The 20,444-nt window shown below is 43.8% G+C and overlaps 2 protein-coding genes across 2 annotated transcripts; both read left to right on the top strand.

The window, feature by feature from the left end:
- Positions 1–671: 671 nt before the first annotated feature.
- Positions 672–1,541, top strand: LOC121292948 (gastrula zinc finger protein XlCGF17.1-like). The gene has a single exon (XM_041215455.1). It carries the CDS (start codon positions 672–674, stop codon positions 1,455–1,457), a length of 786 nt encoding a protein of 261 aa, XP_041071389.1. The 3' UTR covers positions 1,458–1,541.
- Positions 1,542–6,781: 5,240 nt separating this feature from the next.
- On the top strand, positions 6,782–11,468 carry LOC121292934 (zinc finger protein 420-like). The gene is made up of 2 exons (XM_041215442.1): positions 6,782–7,102; positions 8,746–11,468. Exon 2 carries the CDS (start codon positions 9,098–9,100, stop codon positions 10,496–10,498), a length of 1,401 nt encoding a protein of 466 aa, XP_041071376.1. The 5' UTR covers positions 6,782–7,102; positions 8,746–9,097; the 3' UTR covers positions 10,499–11,468.
- Positions 11,469–20,444: the final 8,976 nt, after the last annotated feature.

A 20,444-nucleotide genomic window follows, 5' to 3' on the forward strand; every position in this document is an offset into this window, starting at 1 on the left:
GCTAGGGAGTGGAGCTTGTGGTGGAACCAACGACAATGGCTTCAGTCTTCCCAATATTTAAATAGAGGGAATTTCTGTTCATCCAGTCCTGGATGTCAGACAAATCAGGGCAGTGTGTAACATGGAGGGGAACTTGGAGGTGATGAGAAACTTATCAGCCATGATTGAATGGCGGAGCAGACTCGATGGGCCGAATGGCCTAATTTCTGCTCCTTTGTCTTATGATGTTCACATACACCTGCTACCCTGGTGGTGAAGTTTGAGGGTTTGGTGGTTTTGACAATGTTCTGGTTTATTCTTAGATATATAAAGTCCCTCACCTTCACAACTTTGTTTTCCCTCATCACACAGACCTCAGAGTCTTTTGTAGACCCAGACCAGATGGCAAGTTCCCTTCCCTGAAGGACATTAGTTGTTTTTTCATGACAATCCAGCTGTTTCCATGGCCACATTTTCCTAGTGCTGGTCCCACAAATTACCAGATTCATTCAGCTCATTTCAGCCTTTGTGTTTATATGGGTTCTCTCTCATTCACTTTTTTCTGTTTTAAATCAATTTACAGGGCATAAGAATGGGATGGTTTCCAATCTGGAATCTGAAACCAAACATCACATCAGGATCTGACAGAGTCGCCTAATTTATCCTAACCTGAATATCATCGGACTTTAAACATGGAAGGAGAAAGTACCCTTCACAGTGGAGAGAAACCATACACGTGTTCTGTGTGTGGGCAAGCCTTCAGCCGATCATCTAGCCTATGGAAACACAAATGCAGACACACTGGCGTGAGACCGTGGAAATGTGGGGACTGTGAGAAAATGTTCTATGACCAGTTTGAGCTTGCAAATCATCAGCGCAGTCACAGTACGGAGAGACCATTCAACTGCTCCGTGTGCAGAAAGGGATTCACTACTTCATCCAACCTGCTGGAACACCAGCGAGTTCACGCTGGGGAGAGACCGTTCACCTGCTCCGAGTGTGGGAAGGGATTCACTCAGTCATCTCGGCTGCTGACACACCAGCGAGTTCACACTGACGAGAGACCTTTTAAATGCCCAGACTGCGGAAAGTGCCATAAAAGTTCTGGGGAGCTGATGCGCCATCAGCACGTTCATTCTGTTGAGAGACCGTTCAGGTGCTCTCACTGCGGGACTGGGTTCAAGGCATCGTATGATCTCACAGTTCATTGGCGAATTCACACAGGGGAGAGGCCGTTCACCTGCTCCGAGTGTGGAAAGGGATTCACAACCTCATCCAACCTGCTGAGGCACCAGTGCACTCACACTGGGGAGAGGCCGTTCGGCTGCCTCGAGTGTGGGAAGAGATTTGTTTGTTCGTCCACCCTGCTAAGAGACCAGCGGTTTCACACTGAGGAGAGACCATTCAGCTGCTCCAAGTGTGGGAAGGGATTCACTACCTCATCCAACCTGCAGAGACACCAGAGAGTTCACAAGTAACGACAATGATTGGATTTTTCTGTTAATCCCATCCAGGACTGAATTTGGTTCATTAGGGTCTGTTTCTGCTGATGTTAATGAACTCCAGCCCAGTTATATCTGTTAATATTTTGGATAAAATTCAAATAAATCAGCTTTGTGTTGAACGCACACAGTGTTGAGTCTTTTTAATATCTCTAAAATAAGTTAGTTCCTTTTGAAGGGGGCTCCCTCTCCCCTCCTCCATCCCACCTCCAACAACAAGTGTGAGGAGCTCATGGATGTTCTTTGTCACTAAGATTGAGACAATCCGATCAGCTGCCTCTGCTGCTTCCCTCCCTCCCAATAGCCCACCGGGACAAACTGTCTCTAACGTTCCCCCTTGTCCGAGCCCTGAATCCACATCTTTCTCCAGTTTCTCTCCCATCTCCCCTCTCAGTGCTCATCTTGCCCATGAGACCCACTTCCTGCTCCATCCACTCTAGTCCACTAAACTGCTGTTCACTCAACTTCCCCGTGTTCCTGGTGTTGATAATGGCTACATCTCTTCAGGTCCTGTCCCTCTATCCTTCAAACCCAGCATCATCATTGTCTCCTCAATAAAACCAACCCTTGACCCCACTGTCACTGCCTGAACTACCAACTTCCTTTTCCTCTTCGAAGTCCTGAAATGTGTTAACACTCTGAAATTTCTGTCCCTCTTTGTTGGGACCCTGTTTGAATCCTTCCAATAAGATTTCCACTCCTGCTCTCATCAAAGTGACAAATGACACCCTATCCAGCAACGGCAAAGTATCTCATCATTCCTTTTGAACATTCTTCAGTCTTCAACCCGTTAATCAATCCATCTTCCCCCAATGCCTCTCCAGTGTTCTCCAGCTGATTGCGACTTCACACTCTGGCTCCTTCCTTATATATATATAAATATATATATAAAAATAGTAGCCAGAGAATCAACTGCAGGAGCTGTGAGTATTTGATTTACATTTTTATATACTCACTGGATAAATAATTGGGTCTCATTAAACTAAACAAGAATGCATCGTTATCACTGTGATATTATCTTGCAGGACAAGTCCTAACCAGGCCAACTTTTTTGGGTAAGGTCATCAGACAAGAGTGAAGACATTGCTATCCATGACCAAAGCCCAGAGTGGTCCAAGCATCTTGTAATTACCTTTAAATAAGGTCATAGTGGGAAAATGTCTATGATATGATAGATATTGGAGTAATAGAGTGTGAACATGGTCACAGCTAAGAAGTGAAAAATCAAGGCCACTTGATAAGTTAGAAGGAAAGAAAAGGAGGTGGGGTAGCTCTGTTAAAAAAGGATGAGACCAGGACAGTAGTGAGAAATGATCTCGGTCTGAATGAATAAATTGTAACATCAGCTTGGGTGGAGACAAGAAATTGCAAGTAAGACGCGGGTGGGAGTGATTACAGGCCCCTGACAGTATCTGCAATGTAGGATAGAGTACAAATCAATAAATAATGGGGGTTTGTTATAAAAGTGCTGCAATAATCATGGGACATTTTAATTTTAATTTGAATTGGGCCAATAACATTGGATGAGTTCATAGAGTGTATTTGGGATTGTTTCTTAGAATAATATGTACTGAACCAACTTGGGAATGGGCTGGTTTAGACCTGATAATGTGTGATGCGACAAGATTAATTCATGCCATCATAATACGGGATCTCCTAGATCAGAGTGATCATAACATAATGGAATTTCACAATCACTTTGAGGGTAAGATATGTGGGTCTTAATCTTGTGGGCAATTACAAGGGTATGAAGACACAGTTGGCTCAAGTGGACTGTTAAAATGCATTAGAAGGTAAGACAGTAGAGAAATAATGGCAAACATTTAAGAAGATATTTTATAACCAGCAAAAGATATATTCCATTGAGAAAGAAATACTCTATGTCATGAAGGGATATTAATGCATATAATCTTATTGGAAATTATTTCAAATTGGACTTGTAGCAGTCTCTTTGTGAGTGTGTGTGTCCTAAGTGGATTAAAACCAGATAGTCTGGGTGCTTTGATGTATAATAATTTTGAGATGTTAATTGGGTGAACAATACATTAAAAGGTAAAGACTACATTTGCATTTTGTTGAATAAACCATTCAAAGATTGAGGGTGAAATGTTGCACCTAACTAGGAGACACCAAGCAATATGTTTATATTACTAGTTTTATTGTTAGGAGAGGCGGAGTTCAAAGGGCCTGGTGATACGATGAGAATATGCATTCAAAGAGAATGCTAGGTATATACAGAAGAGTTTTGTGTGAGGAAGTCAGAGGCATGGAAGATCTAATCCTGTAAGCCCACCACTGTGTTTGCGAAGGACCAAATTGAAAGGAACCACATTTTAAATTCATAAGGTAAAATGTGCATTGCCCAGTGTCTGGGTTATTATTGCCTTGGGGAAGATTACCTGGGAGTGATTAATATGAGGATTTGTTTAAAAGTTATTATGGTGGTAATTTGTAGATTTGTTTAATTTCTTATTAAAATTAATAAATGTTTAAATTAATTTATATAAAAACCTCTGGAGTGGTTTCATTTCTGAATTCAGAGCTGTACCTCAAACATACCAATTGAAAATATAGGTTATGAAAGTTGTTTAAAGTTTCCCTCTCAGTCTTTCCCAATTGCTATGTCATAACAATCTTCAAGAAGGATGCACCACCCATGGCTAACTAAAGAAGCTAAAGCTTGTACCATATTAAAGAAAAGATCCTCAATGCTGCAAAGATTAGTGGTAGTCGAGAGAATTAGGAAAATTTTAGAAACCAGCAAAGGGTGACTAGGAAAATGACAAAGAGAAATTGGAGTACCAGAGAAAGGCTAGTAATAAAAATAATAAAAGTCTGTACATGAACTTTTGGTCAAATCAGATGTATTTAAAACATGCCAATAATTTAGAATTGTGTGAGATGATCAGCAGATGGGGAGGATGAATCTAAGTCGATAATTATCACATTTTAGTGGAAAACATTTGACATTTATTTTTGGTGGCAACTCAAAAGTTTGTGTTGCTGATTCTGATCATTCCAGTAGCTTTAGTATGTTATCCACAGTTTGCCATCAAGAAATTAAGAAAACAAACTCATAGCTTAGAAATAGTGAGGTCAGTCAGAAATCAGTTGCGAGAAGTCAATATTTCCTTCTCAAGATTAGGTGATCTGTGAGAAATCACTGTCCAATCACTTTATAAAATCTTCTGAACTGTATTGAATATTATAGGAATAGCTCTCTCTCTCTTTCTGTGTCTCGCTTAGGAACAAAGATTCCTGGCTTGACAAACATAGGACAACATATCCCAATGTTACCTCATAGTGATGGACTCAGTAGTTAGGAAACAGAATAATTGTGGTGGTGACTGAAGACAATGGTTTTGATCTTGCCAACTCTAAAAAGGAGTAAATTTCTCCTCATCCAGTACTGGATGTGGGATAGGCAGTTTGATAATTTAGTAACAGTGGAGGAATGGAGAGGGATGGTGGTGAGGCAGAGCTGGGTGTTGTCAGTGTACACGTGAAAACTAACATGGTGCTTTTAGAAGATGCCGCCTAGTGCCAGCATGTAGGTGAGAAATAGGAGGGGCCAAGGATAGATCCTGTTTTTAGGATGGGTCAGGGTTGTGGATTTAAAGGTGAGAGCAACAGTACCAGAAGAGAGAGAGAAAACTGTAAACAATATCAGCTAACATGGAGAAGCTGAATGGTCAGTAGTTCAGCGGGAATAGGATCAATGGAGCAGAAGGTGAATCCCACAGACAAGATGAGCACTGAGCGGGCATGAGAGGAGATTGGGGAGAAACTCGAGAGAGATGTGAGTTCAGGGCTCAGACATGGGGCATCTTTACAGAAAGTTGGCCCAGTGGGCTAGTGGAAGGGAGGGAAGCAGCAGAGGCAGCTGATCAGATTGTCTCAATCTTAGTGACAAAGAAGCTCCATGAGATCCTCGTATTTGCTGTTGCAGGTGAGGACGAGGAAGACCGGGGAGGGAGAGCATTTCAAAAGGAACTAACTTCAGTGGAGATGTTAAAAAGATTTGAAACACTGTGTTTTACACAAAGCTGATTTATTTGACTTTTATCCACAATATTAACCCCTATAACTGGGCTGGAGTTTATTAACATCAGCAGAAAGTGACCCCATTGAACAAGGTTCAGTCCGAAATGTGATTAACAGAAAAATCCAAATACTGAAATTACTTGTGAACTCAAATTAATGTTTTGAGTTTGTGTGACTCTTCTGAAGAGGAAGAGTCACATGGATTTGAAATGTTAATTGAGTTTCTCTCTCTACAGATGCTGCCAGACCTACTGAATCCTTCCAGCACTTTTTTTTTTCTGTTTTCCAGGATGTTCAATATTTTGCCTTTAGAGTTGTGAACTCGTTGGTGTCTCTGCAGTGTGGAAGAACAACAAAATCCCTTCCCACACCCGGAGTGTGAGAACAGCCTCTCTCCACTGTGAATTCACTGGTGTACAGTGAGGTCAGAGGATTACCTGAACCCAGACCCACAGTGAGAGCACCTTAATGGCCTTTCGTCAGTGTGACTATGTTAATAAGGCATCAGTTCCCTGAAACACTTCCCACAGCCTGGGCATTTATAAGGCCTCATCAGTGTGAACTCACTAGTGTGTCTGCAGATGGGACAACTGAGTGAATTCCTTCCCACAGTTGCAGCAATTAAACGGTCTCTTGTCAGCATGAACATGTTGATGGGACATCAGTTCCCCAACCCTTTTAAAACACTTCTCATACTCTGGGCATTTAAAAAGTCTCTCGTCAGTGTGAATGCGCTGGTATCTCAGCGGATGGGATGATGTCCTGAACCTCTTACCACACTGTGAGCGATTGAACAGCCTCTCCCCAGTGTGAATTCACTGTTTCAGCAGGTCAGTCCAGGATAGAAATTGAGGTGAAACAAACATTTCTCTTGGTTTGAGTTTGTTGTGTGTAAATCCTCCCCCTCTAAACCCCTGTAAAAGGAGTTTCCAAACACTCGGTGTAAACTGGGCTCTGGGAGTTTCTAATCCGGGTTTGGAGTCCTACACCGGGTGTTTGTGAACCCTCCCAGTCCACCCTCCGGCTCCATTCCTCTCCTGCACTCCGCCCTTTCTCACCCGCTGGACTTTCAATCCTGACCGCCTTTGTCCCAGTTCCCCCAATCTCAATGCGCATGCTCCACTCTAAGCCCGGCCCCGCCCCGCCATTCACACCGATTGGCTGGAAAACTAGCCGCTCCCGTTCGGTCCTCCAGGTTCAGGTCTTCCCATTGGTCCGGAGCTGCCGTCAATCATCGTGATCTGGAACATGCGTAGTCCAGGGAGACAGACGGGAAGAGAGCTCGAGAGAACGGATTTAAAACGCGGGTTTTCCAAGGACCGAGCGCGGATCCAGAGCCGAAAATAAACCCGTGATCGTAACTAGGGCCGGTGGGGGAGTTGTTTAGCTTCAGAAAGTCACGGTTTCGGCCCCAAACCCTCAGTGAGGAAACATCGCCGCGTTCGCTCGGCTCTGGAGAAAAGTCCGAGTGAACGGCCGCCATCTTTATCCGGGCAACTTAGAGCGAGGCGCGCATGCGCGGCCCCATCCTCACTGGGACACTGAGCAACATCGCCCGAGGGAGACATTCATCAAATGTGTGTTCACCAGAAGTTTCATATCAGCAACAAGAGAATTATAAACCCACAGTCACTCAGTAGTGCAGAATTTAAGCATTGCTGAAAAGAGACATACTGTTGAAGCTTTTCCTATTGCACTCATCCGGACAGATGCAAGAAAACCAAATTTCAAAGCCAACAACAATTTATACTGCATGAGGAAAGCGTGATGACTGGTTGGCCAGTCGGCTCTGATAGGTCAAGGCTTCAGCATGGGGAATTCACCACGGAGCCATCATCCCCCCTGTTTATTTCGAAAAATGGTGCCATGCCTGGACATGATCCTTCTGCCTGCAGAGGACAGGTCCCTGTGTTTGAATATATGTAGCTTCCAGCAAGCGTAAGCGGGACACATTATGAGCCCGACTGATAATCTTTGAAATTGGTATTCTTGCATCTGGCCTGATGATTACAAGATAAAAAGTTTTGATGGAATGCCACATTTATCACCAATACGCAAGTATCTTCAAGGAGGAAATTGTGTTCGACAGAAGGAGAGGTGTAGGGGGAGAATTTCAGAGCTTGGGGATGAGGGAACTGAAGGCACGGTCACTAATGGTGGAGTAATTAAAATAGGGAATAAACAAGACCAGAATTAGGGCAGTGCAGATATCCCAGAGGGTTGTGGGGCTGCAGGAGATTACAGAGATAGGGAGGGGTGAGGCCATGGAGGGAATTGAAAACAAGGATGAGAATTTTCAAATCAAGTTGTTGCTTGACTGGGAGCCAAGGTAGGTCAGGAAGCAGATGGGTGACAGGAACAGGACTTGCTGTGAGTGAAGACACAGATAGCAGATCTTTGGATGGCTTCACGTTTACAGGGGGTAGAATATGGGAGACCAGCAAGGAGTGTGTTGGAATAGTCAAGTCTGGAAGTAACAACAGGGATGAGGGTTTCAACAGCAGAAGCACTGAGGCAGGGTGAGGTCGGGTGATAATATGGAGGTGGAAACAGGCCGTCTTAGTGATGGCACAGATATGCGGTCAGAAGCTCATCTCAAGATCAAATGTAACACCGAGGTTGTGAACATACTGGCTTAATCTCAGACTGTTCCCAAGGAGAGGGATGGAGTTGGTATCTGGGAAATGGAGATTGGAGCAGGGATTGAAAACATTGTCTTCAGTCTTCTCAGTGTTTAATTAGAGGAAATTAGTAATCTGGAAGAGAAGCAGGAACCAAAATGGGCCATGAGACTGATCCCAGGTTTAACTTAGAGAGGGAAAGAAGGAAGGAAGGAAACCCTGGGAACGTTTGGAGAAACCACCTTCTCGATCACTCGTTAAATCTCCACACAATAAGCTTTGGACACAAGTTAACGTCTGCTTTTCTGTATGGTCGGTCAGAGGGTTTCAGATTAATGTTTTGTCACGAGTAATGACAGAAGTGAATGATCAAACATATTGTTATCTCCAGTTGTAGAAATTTGTTAAAAAGGTACAGAAAGAATTGTCCAAAGCTGTATTTGGATTTCAGCACAGGGAGGAGGGAAGAGTGTGTGGGACGGGGATTTGCAGCTTTGGGGGAACAAGAGAGGAAAAACTGTTCCATAGAAACTAGAATTGTCTGTTCTGAATTTCTATCCTGTTCTTACAGTGATGACTATTGTAAACTCCTTTTACAGAGAATTAGAAGGGGAGGATTTGCTGATGGGAAAGTCAAACCAAACATCACATCAAGATCTGACAGTCACTCGATTCATCAGAACCTGAATACAGTCGATCATTGAATGTGTTTGTCTGCTCTGTCTGTGGGAGAAAATTTCAAACATCAGTGTGACTGTGAAAGCACCGAGACACACACACACCCGAGTGAGAGTGTTCCAGTGAACTGACTGTGGAAAGGGCTTTAACCAGTTACACAGCCTGAAAAAAACATCACACCATTCACAGTGGGGAGAAACTGTACACATGTTCTGCTGTGGACAAGGCTTCAACTGATCATCAAACCTGGAGAGAGGGAGGGACACAGGCAGCATGGAGAAACTGTGGAAATGTGGGTTCTGTGGGAAAGAATTCAATTACCCATCCCAGATGGAAATTCATCAACGAATTCACACTGGAGTGAGACCATTCACCTGCATTGAGTGTGGGCAGGGATTCACTCAGTCAGCCTACCTACTGAGACACCAGCGGGTTCACACTGGAGAGAGGCCATTCACCTGCTCTGTATGTGGGAAAGGATTCACTGGGTCCTCTGAGCTGCTGAAGCACCAGCGAATTCACACTGAGGAGAGGCCGTTCAGCTGTACTTCCTGTGGAAAGAGGTTCAGGTCTTCCTTCCACCTCAAAGTACACCAGCGAGTTCATACTGGGGAAAGGCCATTTACTTGCTCTGAGTGTGGGAAGGGATTCATTCAGTCAGCCTACCTGTTGAGACATCAGCGGGTTCACACTGGGGAGAGACCATTCACCTGCTCTGACTGCGGGAAGGGATTCACTGGGTCCTCTGATCTCCTGAAACACCAACGAATTCACACTGGAGAGAGACCATTCAGCTGTACTTCTTGTGGAAAGAGATTCAGGTCTCCATTCAACCTCAGTGTACACCAACGAGTTCACACTGGAGAAAAGCCGTTCACCTGCTCTGACTGTGGGAAGGGATTCACTCAGGTATCTAACCTGCAAACACACCAGCAACTTCACACTAGGGAGAGACTGCTCACCTGCTCCGAGTGTGGGAAGGGATTCACTCAGTTATCCCACCTGCAGACACACCAGCAAGTTCACACTGGAGAGAGACCATTCACCTGCTCTGAATGTGGGCAAGGATTCACTCAATTAGCTTACCTGCTGAGACACCAGCAAATTCACACTAGGGAGAGGCCATTCACCTGCCCTGAATGTGGGAAAGGATTCACTGGGTCCTCCAACCTGCTGAAGCACCAGCGAATTCACACTGAGGAGAGGCCGTTCAGCTGTACTTCCTGTGGAAAGAGATTCAGGTCTTTATTCCACCTCAAAGTACACCAGCGAGTTCACACTGGGGAAAGGCCATTTATTTGCTCTGAGTGTGGGAAGGGATTCATTCAGTCAGCCTACCTGTTGAGACACCAGCGGGTTCACACCGGGGAGAGACCATACACTTGCCCTGAATGTGGGAAAAGATTCACTGGGTCTTCCGACCTGCGGAAGCATCAGCTAATTCACACCGGAGAGAGACCATTCACCTGCTCTGACTGTGGGAAGAAATTCACTCAGTTATCTCACCTACTGACACACCAGCGAATTCACACTGGGGAGAGGCCATTCACCTGCTCCGAGTGTGGGAAGGGATTCACTCAGTCATCCCACTTACAGGCACACCGGCGAGTTCACAAGCGACTGCAGGGGTTGGATTCTGCTTTCGTTGCTGCTGATAATCACATCCAGGACTGAACCATGTTCATCCCGACAGTTGGGGTTTGTTTCTGTTGATGTTAATAATCCCTGTAACTGGGCTGGAGTTTAATATTCTGGATCTGTAGTGATTGTGTTCTCGGGGCTGCAGTGTCCCTTTAAGAACCGCTGTCTCTGATCTTTCCCCAGAATTCAGGAACTCTCATCAAAAATTAGTTTACAACAAGATTCTGAACTTTTACTTAAATCTTAAATTGATCTTTGGTACGAATCCTTCAATTCATTTTAATGAGCGGTTCCACTGATTAATATCTCTAATTAGAAAGTGCTGATTAATCCTTGCTGACAATTCTTACTGACTTGTACATTACTCAGTGACACCTCCATTATCCATCAGAAAGAAGGGGAATGGGAATTGGTGGAGAATCGAGAGTTCTCAAATTGTAACCCTCTCGCCTGGTACAGAAAATCCCCTCGGCATCGGATTGGAGACAAGTTCAATCCAAGTAACGGACCACAAGAAATCACTGCCTAATAACCTTATAAAGCCTTCAGAAATTTATGGAATATTATAAAAATAGTCAGTCTATCTCTTACGAAGAAAGCTTCCATAGCAGCTTGCTGGCTGACAAACATAGGGCAAGCCTGTTATCTCTGCCAAGGACATGTCTCTAGCACAGGCCCTGAAACAAGACATTTCTAACCCTGATACAATTGGATCTCATGACCCATCCGTAAACCAACCGCCTGTGTCAAGGTTAAAACAGGCTCTCGAGAGCATGGAGATATTGACGTGATCCACACTGGCTTCAGCCCAACACCCACACTTTGGCTCACACCAGTTAACCGTTCAGAGGAGACTGTCACCACCAGCTACAGAGACCAGCACTCACTCTGTATCATCCATCCGTTTGTCTTCCGGTACCGGTAAACCGTTCTCACCTGTCACAGGTCGTGTGTTTTTCGTATCTATTTAGCTTACAAATCATACTTAAACTGCTGCTTCTCAATAAACTATTTTAAAATCTCTTCTGAGCTCGATCCTCTTTTTGAGTAATCTGTGACTCCTGAACCTAAATCTTACAAGTGGTGTTAGGAGTGGGATCACAGTGATCGAGATCATTAATTTGAGAAGCAACAGTCATGGTTAAACATGAATGGAGAAGTTCCTAAGTGAAGCCAGGAGTATACAATGGCATTGACACATTACAGGGAGCGACTGTTAGATAGTCTGACAGAGCAAACATGCGGGTTGGGGGTGAGAGAGATCCTGGGGATTGGAGAAGAGTGTGACCGGGATTACGATTATATTCTCAATAGGTTTTCTAAAGAGGGTCAAAAATGACAAATTAAGTTGAAGAAGGTCCAGAATCAGTTAGAAAATATCCACAAGGTGGATGCAGGTGAACAGAGAGCTGGAGAATCTTTAAAGTCCGTGCATGAACTTCTGTTTGAACCAGATGTATTTACCACATGCTAATATTTTAGATTGTGTGAGATGATCAGCAGGTGGGGAGGATGAATCTAAGTCGATAGTTATTACATTTTAGTGGAAAGGTTTTGACGTTCATTCTTGGTGGCAGCTCAAGGGTCTGTGATTCTGATAGTTCCAGTAGCTTTAATTCGTTATCTATGGTTTGTCATCAAGAAATTAGGAAAACAAGCTCGTAGCTTAGAAATAGTGAGGTTAGTCATAAATCCTGTTGTAAGAAGTCAGTAAGGATATTTCTGGCTTGACAAACAAAGGAAAATGTATCCCAATGTTACCTGATAGGGAACGAAATTTGTAGTGGTGACTGAAGGCAATGATTTTGGTCTTCCCAATTTTTAATTGGAGGAAATTTCTGCTCATCCAGTACTGGTGTGGGATAATCAGTTTGAAAATTTAGCAACAATGGAGGAATAGAGGCATGGTGGTGAGGTAGAGCTGGGCATTGTGGGTGTACATGTTTTTTTTGATTCATTCGTCGGATATAGGCTTCGTTGGCAGGGCCGCATTTTTTGCCTATCCCTAATTGCCCTTGAGAAGGTGGTGGTGAGCTGCCTTCTTGAACCACTGCAGTCCATGTGGTGTAGGTACACCCACAGTGCTGTTAGGGAGGGAGTTCCAGGATTTTGACCCAGCAGCAATGAAGAATTGGTGATATATTTCCAAGTCAGGATGGTGAGTGACTTGCAGATGAACTTCCAGATGGTGGTGTTCCTATCTATCTGCTACCCTTGTCCTTCTAGATGGTAGTGGTCGTGGGTTTGGAAGATGCTGTCGAAGGAGCCTTGGTGAATTCCTGCAGTCCATCTTGTAGATGGTGCACACTGCTACCACTGTGCGTCGTGTGAAAACTAACATGGTGCTTTTGGATGATGCCGCCTAGTGGCAGCATGTAGCTGAGAAATAGGAGGGGTCAAAGAAAGATCATTTTTTTAGGATGGGTGATGACAGTGGAATTGAAGGTGAGAGGAACAGTACCAGGAGAGAGAACCGTTAACAATATCAGCCAACATGGGGAAGTTGGGTGACCAGAAGTTCATTGAGAATAGAATCAATACAGCAAAAGGTGGGTCTCATGAACAAGATAAGCACTGAGAAGGTATGAGGGGAGATAGAAGAGAAACTGAAGAAAGATATGAGTTCAGAGGTCGGAAATGGGGTATCTTTAGAGGTACTTTGGCCCGGTGGGGTAGTGGAAGGAAGGGAAGCAGCAGAGGCAGCTGACTGTATTATCTCAATCTTAGTGACAAAGAAGCTTCATGAGCTCCTCACACTTGTGGTTGGAGGTGAGGATGGAGGAGACAGGGGAGAGAGAGAGCCTTTTGAGTGGAACTAACATGTGTTAGAGATAGACAATAAGAAATAAATAATTACAATTTAAAACCATTACAGAGACATGGCTGCAGGAGACATGGATTAGGACCTGAATATTGATGAGTACAGGATATTTAGGAAGTACAGGAAGTGAGGAAAACTTGGAGGGGTGGATCTGTTAGTTAATGATGGTATTAGCACAATACAGAGGGAAGACCTACGTTCAGGAAACCAGGATGTGGAAACGGTTTGGGTGGAGATGAGAAATGGTAAAGACAAGGAGTCACTTGTGGGAGTTGTGTACAGGCCCCTTAACAGTAACCACATGGTAGGGTTGAGCATAAAGGAAGAAATAAATGGAGCTTGACAGAAAGGCACGGTGATAATCATGGGAGATTTTAATTCACATATAGTCTGGAAAAGTCAGATGGGCAAAGATAGCCTAGATGGGGAGTACATTGAATGCTTTCGGGATAGTTTCTTGGAACAGCGTGTTCTCGAGCCAACCTGAGAGCAGGATATACTGTAGCTGTTATTGCGCAATGAGATCGGAGTATTTAATGACCTCAGAGTGAAGGTGCCCCTAGGTAGCAGCGACCATAATGTGATTGAATTTTACATTCAGTTTGAGGGGAGAGGAGTGGGTCTGCGACTAAGTTTTTAAACTTAAATAAGGGCAATTATGAGAGCATGAAAGCTGAGCTGGCGAAAATGAATTGGCAAATTAGGTTAAGGGATAGGCGAATAGAGATGTAGTGGCTAATATTTGAGGGGTATTTCAGAATGCACAGAAAAGATACATTCCAACGAGTAAGAAAAAGCCCAAGGGATGGACACACCATCCGTGGTTAACTAGAAAGATTAAAGATAATATCAAATTTAAACAAAAAGATAATTGTGAAAAGGAAGGTGGAAGGCCAGAAGATTGGACAGAATCTAAGGGACAGCAAAGAATAGCTAAAAGACTAATAAGATGGGGGTGGGGATTGAGTGAGAGAAAGCTAGCCAGAAATATAAAACGATAGGAAGAGTTTTTATGAATATTTAAAAAAGAAAAGAGTTAACAATGTGAGCGTTGGCTCTATGGAAAGTGAATCTGGAGAATTGATAATGGAAAACAAGGAGAGGGCAAATTTTGCCTCGGTTTTTGCTACAAAGGATACAAGTAACATCCCAGAAGCAGCTATAAAGCAGGAAATGGAAGTGGGAAAGGAAGTCAGGAAAATTACAGTCACCAGAGAAGTTGTACTGAGTAAATTGTTGGAGCTGTGGGCTGACAAGAGCCCAGGTCCTGATGGACTTCATCCTAGGGTCTTAAAAGAAGCATCCAGTCAAATGGTTGATGCATTGGCTTTAATTTTCTAAAACTCCCTAGATTTGGCGAAGGTCCCATTAGATTGGAAGATAGCAAATGTAACTCCTTTATTCAAAAAGGGAGGGAAACAGAAAGCAGGAAACTGTAGGCCAGTTAGCTTAACATCTGTCAGAGGGAAAATGTTACAATTTGTTATTAAAGAGGTTATAACAGGGCACTTGGATAAGCGCAAGGTCACCAGGCAGAGTCAACATGGTTTTGTGAAAGGGAAATTGTGTGTAACCAAATTGGTTAAATTGGTGTTCTTTGTGGCAGTGACATGTGCTGTGGTAAAGGGGAACCAATGGATGTGTTGTACTTAGATTTCCAGAAGGTAGTTGATAAGGTGCCACATCAAAGGCTAGTGTGGAAAGTAAAAGCTCGTGGTGTGGAGGGTAACATATTGGCATGGATAGAAGATTGGCTGGCTAACAGGAAGCAGAGAGTAGGCATAAATGGATCTTTCTCAGGTTGGCAAGATGTAATGAGTGGTGTGCCACAGGGATCAGTGCTGGGATCTCAGCTGTTTACAATTCATATAAATGATTTGGATGAAGGGATGGATGCCAAATTTTCTGATGACACAAAAATAGGTAGGAAAGTAAGTTGTGAAGAGAACATAAGGAGGTTACAAACAGATAGGATAAGTGAGTGAGCAAAGATCTGGCAGATGGAGTTTAATGTGTGAAAATGGAAATTGTCCACTTTGGCAGGAAGAATAAAAGAGAAGCATATTATCTAAATTGTGAGATTGCAGAGCTCTGAGGTGCAGAGGGATCTGGATGTCCGAGTGTGTGAATCACAAAAGGCTAATATGCAAGTACAGCCAGTAATTAGGAAAGCTAATAGAATGTTATCATTTATCGCAAGGAGAATTGAATACAAAAGTAGGGAGGTTCTTCTTCAGTTGTACATGGCCCTAATGAGACCACATTTGGAGTATCGTGTACAGTATTGGTCACCCTGTTTAAAGAAGGATGTAAATGCTTTGGAACCAGTTCAGAGAAGGTTTACCAGACTAATACCAGGAATGGGTGAGTTGTCTTGTGAGGAAAGGTTGGAAAGACTAGGCTTGTATCTGCTGGAGTTTAGAAGAGTAAGAGGCAACTTGACTGAAACATATAAGATCCTGAGGGGATCTTGACAGGGTGGATGTGGAGAGGATGTTTCCTCTTGTGAGAGAATCGAGAATGAGGGATCACTCTTTAAAAACAAGGGGTCGCCCATTTAAAACAGAGATGAGGTGAAACATTTTTCACTGAGGGTCGTGAGTCTTTGTAACTCTTCCTGAAAAGGTAGTGGAAGCAGAGTCTTTGAATATTTTTAAGGTAGAGGTGGATAGATTCTTGGTAAGCAATGGGGTGATAGGTTATCGACAGTAGGTGGGATGCAGATTTCAGGTTACTATCAGTTCAGCCATGATCTTACTAAATGGCAAAACAGACCCGAGGGGCGGAATGGCCTACTCCTGCTCCTTGTTTGTACGTTAAAAAAACTTCACAACAAAATCCAATCAGTGTAGTCACTTGTGAACTCGCTGGTGCCTGAGCAGGTTGGATCACTCAGTGAATCCCTTCCCACACTTGGAGCAGTGTGAGTGCATCAATGAGTTTCCAGCTCAGATGAATATCTAAATCCCTTCTCACAATCCCCACGTTTCCACAGTGTCTCCCCGCTATGAACAGTGCTTTGTCCGTCCATGTTCAAAATCCAATGATATTCGGGATACGATAAATGGGCGACTCTGTCAGATCTTGATGTGATGTTTGATTTCAGTTTCCTGTCTGCAAACCCTCCCCTTCTAATCGCCTGAGAAATTGATTTAAAACAAAGAAAGGGAGTGAGAGAGACCCCACACAAAGGCAGGTTGTGAAATTGAGCTGAATGAATCTGGGAATTTGTGGGGCCGGCACTAGGAAAAAGTGACCATGAAAACTGCTGAATTGTTAGGAAAACCCAACTGGTTCACTAATGTCCTTCAGGGAAGGGAACCTGCCACCTGGTCTGGACCTGCACAAAACTCTCGCCTACAAGGCAAAAGAGGGAGGGAGAGGCAGGGGGTGAAGGGATTTGTACAACACAACAAGAACTTTGACAGAATCTCCCAAACCCTCAACCTCCACCACCAGTAAGGACCAGGGTAGCAGGTCTAAGTGAACACCATCACCTCCATGTTCCCCTCCAAGTCACACACCTGACTTGTCTGGCACCCAGTGCTGGATGATCGGAAGTGTCCTCTATTTAAATATTGGGAAGACTGAAGCCATTGTCTTAAGTCTGTGATACAAACTCCACTACCAAGGCACCCACTCCACCGCTCTCCCTGACAACTGTCTGGGGCTGAACCAGTCTGTTTGTAGGAACAGAGGAGCAGGAGTAGGTCATTCAGCCCATCGAACCTGCTCCACCATTCAATATGATAACTGTCTTTTCCTCACATTATCCCCATATCCCTTTATGCAGTTACTCAATCTGCAATTCATTCATTTGTTACTTAACTAGACTTAACTATCCTAACACATCCCGGCCGGCCTCCCACATTCAGCCTCCCTGGAATCCAAAACTCTGCTTCCTCTCAGCAAGTCTTGTTCACCCATCACCCCTGGTACTCACCAACTTACAATGGTTCTGAGTTAAGGCGAACCTCAATTTTAAATTTCTCATCCTTGTTTTCAAATCCCTCCATGGTCTCTCCCTCCCTACCTCTATAATCTCCTCCAGCCTCACAACCCTCCGAGATACCTATGGTTCTCTAACTTTGGCCTTCTCAGCATTCCTGATTTTAACTGCTCCACCTTTGGTGTCACCCCCTTCAGCTGCCAAGGCCACAAGCTCTGGAATTTCCCCCATAAACATCTCCACCTCTCTTTCCTCCTTTAGGATATCCCTTAAAACCTAATTCTTTTAGTAAACTTTTGTCCACTTGCCCTGATATCTCTTCATGTGGCTCAGTGTGAAATGTTGCTTTCTAACACTCCTGTGAAACACACTGGAATGTTCTATTACACAATAGAACTAATTAATTAACGTTTCAGGAAGGGCAGTATGTGATGGTCAATCTAAGCTAAGAAGTGAAAGAGAAATGGAATCTAGCACAGGAGAAACAATCCTTGACTATGAAGATATAGTGGGAAGATAAAGCTGGTAAGTCAGCAGCACACAGTTAGGGGTTGGACAGCGGTGGAAACCTCATTTAGACAGTTGGAGATTTACCAGAATGGTTCAAGGGATGAGGGATTTTAGCTGTAAGGTTAGTTTGGAGAAACAGGAGTTGTTCTCCTTGGAGCAAAGTAGATTGATGGGAGATTTGATAGAGGTGTACATGTTTATGATTGGTTTAAAAAAAATAACGTTCACATTATCTGATCGTAAAAGGATTACATACAGAAGGAAGAGAAATCCTAAACAGTGCTAAACTCCGATTGTTAGAGACAGAAGGAGTTAGAAAATGGCAGAGTGTTATTCAGGGAGGGCAGAGGTGAAACAGAGAAATAGATGGACATGGATTGAGATCTACAGTAAAGGAGTCACACCAGCCTCAGAGCCATGCAACCTCTCACAGATAACAGAGCATAGCAATAAAAGGTCCAAATTGTAGGTGAATGGTCAGAACTACTCAGCTCTGAAACAACTTCTGTTTTCAGTTTTAAACTCTCCTGCCGGAGCCGGCAGCTGGAAAGATATCAGAGGCAATGAAATCAGAGAAAAATCTCCCAGTTCAGGAAATACCCGGGGAGCGGGGTGATGTCACCGTGTAATTGTCGATGTGTGATGATGTCACAGTGTAATTGTCAATGTGTGATGATGTCACAGTGTAATTGTCAATGTGTGATGATGTCACAGTGTAACTGTCGATGTGTGATGATGTCACAGACACGAACACAGAACATCTGGGTCTGTGCAAACCAGTGATCACCACACATTATGAAGGATGTGAGGGCCCTTGAGAGGGTTCAGAGGAGATTTACCAGAACGGGTCGAGGGATGAAGGATTTTAGTTGCAAGATTAGTTTAGAAAAACTGGGTTTGTTCTCCTTGGAGCAAAGTAGATTGATGGGAGATTTGATAGAGGTGTACACATTTATAATTGGTTTAAAAACTGATGTTCATATCATCTGATTGTAAAAGGATTACAGGACGCAGATTTAAGATTTGGGGCAAGATCTACAGTGGAGATGCGAGGAAGAAATTTTACACAATGAGTGGTAATGACCTTGGAACTCAATGCTTACACTTAACAGGCTGATAATCTCCGGGGTCTATGCCTATAATTATTATGATTATATATTATAATTAATTAATTATTTATTAACTGTTATCTTCACCAATCAAGTGAAGTGCATATCCCGTGAATGAATTTTAAAAATCCCAGGAGTGAACCTTCTCTGAAATGCCTCCAACTCTATCCCTCCTCAAAAGTATCCCATAATTATGTTATCACATGGTGCAAATGGTAGCAGATAGACCTTGATCTTTTGAATTCTCTATCTATTTGCTAACAGAATATCCCCCTCCCCAAATTCTGATAAAGATTAACTGAGACAAAAACAGAAAATACTGCAAAAATCCAGCAGGTCTGGCAGAATCTGTGGAGATAGAAACACTTTTTCTGTTTTTGTTTTAGATTTTCAGCATCCGCAGTATTTTGCTTTTATCTAAAGATTAACTGAGACTGGGTCTCTAATGGCAGCCGGATTGCCCACAACCCCATGTGCCTCAGAAACTGCTCTATCTGCTGCGGGTTGTCCGGGTGGATTGCACATGCTCGGAGTCTCCTGCTCTCTTTGCTTGAGGTTGGTGCCGGAGAGAAGCCGGAAGCGGCGGATAGTGAGAATGGAGAATGTTCGTTGGTTCAGAACAAAAATAAAAATACCTGGAAAAACTCAGCAGGTCTGGCAGCATCTGTGGAGAGGAACACAGTTAACATTTCGAGTCCTTTTGACTCTCCAACAGAACTAAGTAAAAATAGAAGAGAGGTGAAATATAAGCTGGTTTAAGGGGGGGAGCGGTGGGACAAGTAGAGCTGGATAGAGGGCCAATGATAGGTGGAGATAACCAAATGATGTCACAGACAAAAGGACAAAGAGGTGTTGAAGGTGGTGATATTATCTAAGGAATGTGCTAATTAAGTGTTGAAAGCAGGACGAGCAAGGTACAGATAGCCCTAGTGGAGTGGGGTGAAGGAATCGAAAAAGGCTAAAAGGTGGAGATAAAACAATGGATGGAAATACATTTAAAAATAATGGAAATAGATGGGAAAAGAAAAATCTACATAAATTATTGGGAAAAAAAGGGGGGATTGGAAAGGGGGTGGGGATGGAGGAGAGAGTTCATGATCTAAAATTGTTGAACTCAATATTCAGTCTGCAAGGCTGTAAAGTGCCTAGTCGGAAGATGAGGTGCTGTTCCTCCAGTTTGCATTGAGCTTCACTGGAACATTGCAGCAAGCCAAGGATGGACATGTGGGCATGAGAGCAGGGTGGAGTGGTGAAATGGCAAGCAACAGGGAGGTTTGGGTCATACTTGCGGACAGACTGAAGGTGTTCTGCAAAGCGGTCACCCAGTCTGCGTTTGGTCTCTGCTACGTAGAGGAAACCGCATTGGGAGCAACGAATGCAGTAACTAAATTGAGGGAAGTGCAAGTGAAATGCTGCTTCACTTAAAAGGAATGTTTGGGCCCTTGGACGGTGAGGAGAGGGGAAGTAAAGGGGCAGGTGTTGCGCCTTCTGCGGTTGCATGGGAAGGTGCCATGGGAGGGGGTTGAGGTGCAGGGGGTGATGGAGGAGTGGACCAGGGTGTCCCGGAGGGAATTATCCCTGCGGAATGCT

This window comes from Carcharodon carcharias, chromosome 21, assembly GCF_017639515.1.
Source record: "Carcharodon carcharias isolate sCarCar2 chromosome 21, sCarCar2.pri, whole genome shotgun sequence".
In the NCBI taxonomy this organism is placed as follows: Eukaryota; Metazoa; Chordata; class Chondrichthyes; order Lamniformes; family Lamnidae; genus Carcharodon; species Carcharodon carcharias.